General features: G+C 38.0%; 1 protein-coding gene and 1 non-coding gene across 3 annotated transcripts in view; one reads left to right on the top strand and one right to left on the bottom strand.

Annotated features, from left to right (window-relative positions):
• LOC119829451 (structural maintenance of chromosomes protein 6) overlaps positions 1 to 4,970 on the top strand; it is a 12,498-nt gene that overhangs the window by 5,446 nt on the left and 2,082 nt on the right. The window contains exons 11-17 of one of the 2 annotated variants that reach the window (XM_038351953.1): positions 381 to 600; positions 866 to 1,036; positions 1,916 to 2,103; positions 2,306 to 2,474; positions 2,959 to 3,069; positions 3,721 to 3,957; positions 4,434 to 4,567. In XM_038351953.1, the coding sequence (XP_038207881.1) occupies positions 381 to 600; positions 866 to 1,036; positions 1,916 to 2,103; positions 2,306 to 2,474; positions 2,959 to 3,069; positions 3,721 to 3,957; positions 4,434 to 4,567 (1,230 nt within the window). The remainder of the gene's footprint in view (positions 1 to 380; positions 601 to 865; positions 1,037 to 1,915; positions 2,104 to 2,305; positions 2,475 to 2,958; positions 3,070 to 3,720; positions 3,958 to 4,433; positions 4,568 to 4,970) is intronic. The other variant, XM_038351954.1, reaches the window with a different exon arrangement.
• Trnaf-gaa lies at positions 1,434 to 1,506 on the bottom strand. Its single transcript has one exon. It is a non-coding gene; the product is annotated as a tRNA-Phe (tRNA).

Here is a 4,970-nt window from a genome sequence, read left to right as displayed (position 1 = left end):
CACGCGCACACACACACACATACACACACACACACACAGACAGACAGAAGAACGACACACACAATTAAACAATAAACATAAAAAAAATTGCTTAAATGCTTGAAACTAAATTGTCTAACTTCTTTTGCTTGAGAGAATTGTTTTATCATTTAACTCATGAAATTATTGCATTTTTACTGATCCATTTAAAATAGGTCAAAACCGAGTACCAAAGGAGTCAATAACATACAGGTGAAGAATTAAATCGTGTTATGTTAAATATCCTTTCCAATGTCTATACTAAGTAAAAATACTATTCATTTTATATGAAATCCATATTGATCCAACGATCAATATACACTTGTTAAATTTTGATTTATATATTGACTTTATGTTATCAGACAGGTGGAAGCTGAAATAATTGAAGCTGAAGCGACACTCCGCTCGCTGGAGGCGGAAGCGGAGAGGCTGAACGCGGAGGCGGCGCAGGCGCGGAACGACGAGCGTAGTGCCGCTAAAACGCTTCAAGCGCTGCTCGTTAACTTGCACAGGAAAGAGGAGGAGGCGAGGGAAGCGGCTTCAGCGCTGGATCAGCAACAGGCGCCTCATTATGCTGTGTTGGTGTGTGACAGAAAACTTTCGAATTTTAATTTTTGGTTTCACAACATTATAAAATACTTAAAAATATATGTGATAATATATGAAATAGTACATAAGATATAGAGAAATTAAATTTAACAATTTACTAAGACATACCTCTGTAGAAGTATTATAGACTTTTTATTATTAGTAATGAGAGAATATCTATCATATTCATACATATCATGAAATTATAGCAGTAATACATTGTTCTTATACGTTTACAATCTATAATTTATCTATTTAGGTGGACGAATTGAATATTACCAAAGAAAAAGTGCAATCACTGGCTCAGCAAGTGGAGAGTCAGTCGGCGGAAGAGAATAAATGTAAAGAGAGAGTGGACGATGTGGAGAAAAGTATTCGGGAGGCGCGAGCAAAAATTGCAAAACTTACCGTTAATTGCAGGGGTCTAAGTGTAAGTATATATTTTATTTACATATAGGACTTTGATAATTTTCACATTTTTCGTTGAATACTGTTGAATCTTAATAAAATAATAATGTATTTTTTAAGGTAATGAAAAAGATTTCACTTTTTTTTAATGTTATTTACTTGTCGCTAATTTTTATTTATATTTATTTACCTTAAGTAACAGCGAATGTGAACTTTGTAACAACCGTCTAACTATAATTTTAGCTTGTAAATAATCACCCGCGGTTCGTCAGCATCTCTTAATTGTAATTCTTTTATGTCAATGTTAAATTAAAATTTGAGTAGTTTTTTTTTTTGTTTACATTCCTTTACTCAAAAAAGTTAAATTACTGTAACATAAAAGAATCGGATGTTTTTATAATAAAAAAGAAAAATCGTTTTGCCGAAACCCGGGATCGAACCAGGGACCTTTAGATCTTCAGTCTAACGCTCTCCCAACTGAGCTATTTCGGCGATGAAGGCTATCATGAAATAACTAATCATGTGGAACCTTAAATTCAGAATATTTTGATATATATATATTTTTTTTTAATATTGCATAATAATATTATGCATTTACATAAAAATAATATAAATTTCCAGTGAATTGTCAAATTTAATATCCAAATTTAAATGGGTTACGTGGCAGAAACCAGCATTAAATTGTAAACAGAATCATATAAATCGATTTCACAGTCACCCAATAAAAAGTTATGAAGGTAACAAATAAAAAACATACAGACGAATTATTGTAAACCTCCTCCTTTTTTGGAGTTGGTTAAAACTACAAAAAAATACAGTCGAACTGAAAACCTCCTCCTTCTTTTTTTTTAAATTGTTTGATAAAACAAAACACAACGACAAATTGATTTCGGGGCCGTAGGAAGAGATAGAGCAAGAGCAACTGAAAGTGGAGCAAGGTGCGAGCGAGCGCGCGACGTGCGAGCAGCGCGTGCGCGAGGAGCGCGACAAGCTGCGCCGCGCCGAGGAGATCCTGCGCGACAAGCAGGCGCTCGTCGCGCACAAGGTGCAGCAGGCGCTCACGCTCTGCCCTCGGGTGGACAACCCCAGGTGGGTGGAGCTTTCTCATGTACTGTTTGTTCGAATGAGTTTGATTCGAATCTGAAGAGTCTAGGTCGGAAACTAACCCATCATGATACTCTGACAGAATAGCGATTGGACATTGATGTAGATCCCTAAAACGGAGCGTGCGCTGCTAGGGATCCTGTCTACACACGCATATCCTCGTATATGAACGGAACGCATTTGGCAGGGACAAGGCGACGGTGACGGGCGAGCTGAAGAAGACGCAGCTGAAGCTGAGCTCGCTGTCGAGCGTGGGGCTGAGCCGCGCGCAGGTGGCGGAGCGGCTGCTGCACGTGGAGCGCGGCTACCGGCGCGCGCGCCTCGCGCTGCAGCGCCTCAGCGCGCTCATTGAGGACGTGAGTGTGTGTGTGTGTGTGTGCGTGCGAACCTATGTACACACATATGTGCAATGGTTTTGTATGTTTTTATGTGTGTGTTTGCATATAAATGTGGTGTACATGCACTCTCTAAAATTGTTATGTATAACTATTTGTGTATGCCCATGTGTGGTACTACTACTTGCGTATTCATTTCCTAGCATAAAAATTTCGTCAATCTTCAAAAGATACTCTGTCTTTTGGGGGAAAACAGAGCATGTTGGATTTTTAATTGTACCCACTAGTATTGAATAAATCATATGGCAGTATTTGAGGTTCTACCTTTTCATTTCTGCTCTTTTCGAATCTAAATAAACCAAAGACAACATTGAAATTAATAATTATTTATAGTAGGTATACCTACGGAGGTACCTCTTCTCCAAATTGAGATTGATTGTAAGAATCATTATAAAACCATGGAAATGTTCCCCATTTGAGAATTTATACGATTTCTCACTAACAGATTGAAGCCACTTCGAATAAGCACTTGAAGTTCTGTCAGCAAGTGCAGACGTTCATAGCGAAGCGCGTGCAGTACTGCTTCCAGTCAATATTGACTCTCAGAGAATATTCGGTGAGTAAATAACATAATGTACATTTTTTTGTCGTTTTTTTAAAATGTTTTATTCTTTCATGAATGGTTTTGCCAACTGTGGAAATAGTATAATCGTGTGTAAGCACAGTGCGAAAACTGCAACAATAATTTTAATATAACACAATTTTTATTTTCAAGATTCGAATGTGAGTTTTTTTTTTTTATTAAATGTTTCTCGCCAGTCTTAGTGTATGAGTCCATACTGACTGCGTTCTTATTTTGAATCATGTGTTCGATATAGTTCAACGTATATGCACAGAGTTTTGTGTTATTTCCTTCTATAATTTGTCCTTTTATATGTGTTGTTATTTTTATTTCAAGTTGTTCATTACAACAACTTGAAATTACAATTACATTTAAGTATTTTAAGTTGTTGTGCGCGTCACACTGGAGATAGCACAGATTCATTTTCGTGACTTGCAATAATTAATGTTTAAAATTATTAAATACGAAAAAATTTGGTCATTTAGATTCGAACCTACGTCACGCGCCAAATAAGTGTTTAGTCAGTCGTTGGCAAAAGGTAAAATATTAGTAAACAAAATATTAAATTTTGCATACTTATGTTTTACGTGTGCATTTCTAATCGAAAAGTGCCTACATAAACTGAATGAGCGTGTGTACGTCTAGGGTCGCATAGAGATCGACAACGCGCGCGGCACGCTACAGATAGTGTGCGCGGGGCGCGAGCGGGGCGGGGCGCGGGGCGGCGGCGGGGCGCAGGGCGGCGGGGCGAAGGGCGCCGCGTCCTCCACCTCGTCGCTGTCGGGCGGCGAGCGCTCCTACTCCACCGTGGCGTTCATGATGGCGCTGTGGGACTGCGTCGAGCTGCCATTCTACTTTATGGACGAGTTCGACGTGTTTATGGTAAGTTGGTGGGCGGTGAGTGTGATAGTTTGTGGGCGTTGCGGGTGAGAGGTTTAATGTTGCCGGGTGGTGTGAGAGAGATGGAAATAAACTTACACTTTGTTAACAAAGAAGTATGACAGTTATTTAACCAAATGTTAATATTGGATTGGATATATCATATATTCTTTTCTACTGACTTAATAGAATATTCCGGAATTTTGTGAAAATTTCTCCAACAATTTGATCAGAGATGTATATAATTGAGATATATTTTTTATTTCAGCTTCAATTAGTTTCAAGGTTTCATATTTATATCGGCTACTTTTTTTTATATAACATTAAAAAAATGTATTTGTATATAATATATACTTGTATGTTGTGTAGGAACTTAACTTTTATTAAGTGTATAATTAGCTATAGTTATATATATATATTATATGTGTAAATAAAAACTAGTGTATTTTTTTTTTTAAACCAATAATCATGCCAATCAGGACAACGTAAATCGTCGCATAGTGTTGGACCTGCTCATCGACCACGCGCTGAAGAACAAGAACCGGCAGTTCGTGTTCCTCACGCCGCAGGACGCGTCCGCCGTCACCGCCAGCCCGCAAATTACTATACACGTGTACGTATGCCTATAACCCCCCCTCCCCACACACACACACTTAAAAGTTCCATATAAATGATTGGTTTGCATCTTCATATCTCCATACATCATATATATGGTGGACTTCCATAAATGCTATACAGACAGCGTTGTCTAATTTCCTTCTATACACATCAACCGTGTGTGAAATCTATTACTATTTGTGAATGCAATCAGTCGTGTATTTCATTTATATTTAACTGAACGAACTGTTCGCATGTAAGGTGAACACTTGAACGAGCAGCTCTCCTTGTTTGGATGCATGAAATATATAATTTTTATTTTTATAGCATCGCTTGCATTGCAAATGCTTTAAAATGAGACATTTTGAAAGAATATGAAAACCGTAGCAATGCCTAGCCGCGGCTAGCCCCTAGCCTCT

This window comes from Zerene cesonia, chromosome 10, assembly GCF_012273895.1.
Source record: "Zerene cesonia ecotype Mississippi chromosome 10, Zerene_cesonia_1.1, whole genome shotgun sequence".
NCBI classification, from domain to species: Eukaryota; Metazoa; Arthropoda; class Insecta; order Lepidoptera; family Pieridae; genus Zerene; species Zerene cesonia.
This window is presented reverse-complemented; position numbering and strand designations above follow the sequence as displayed.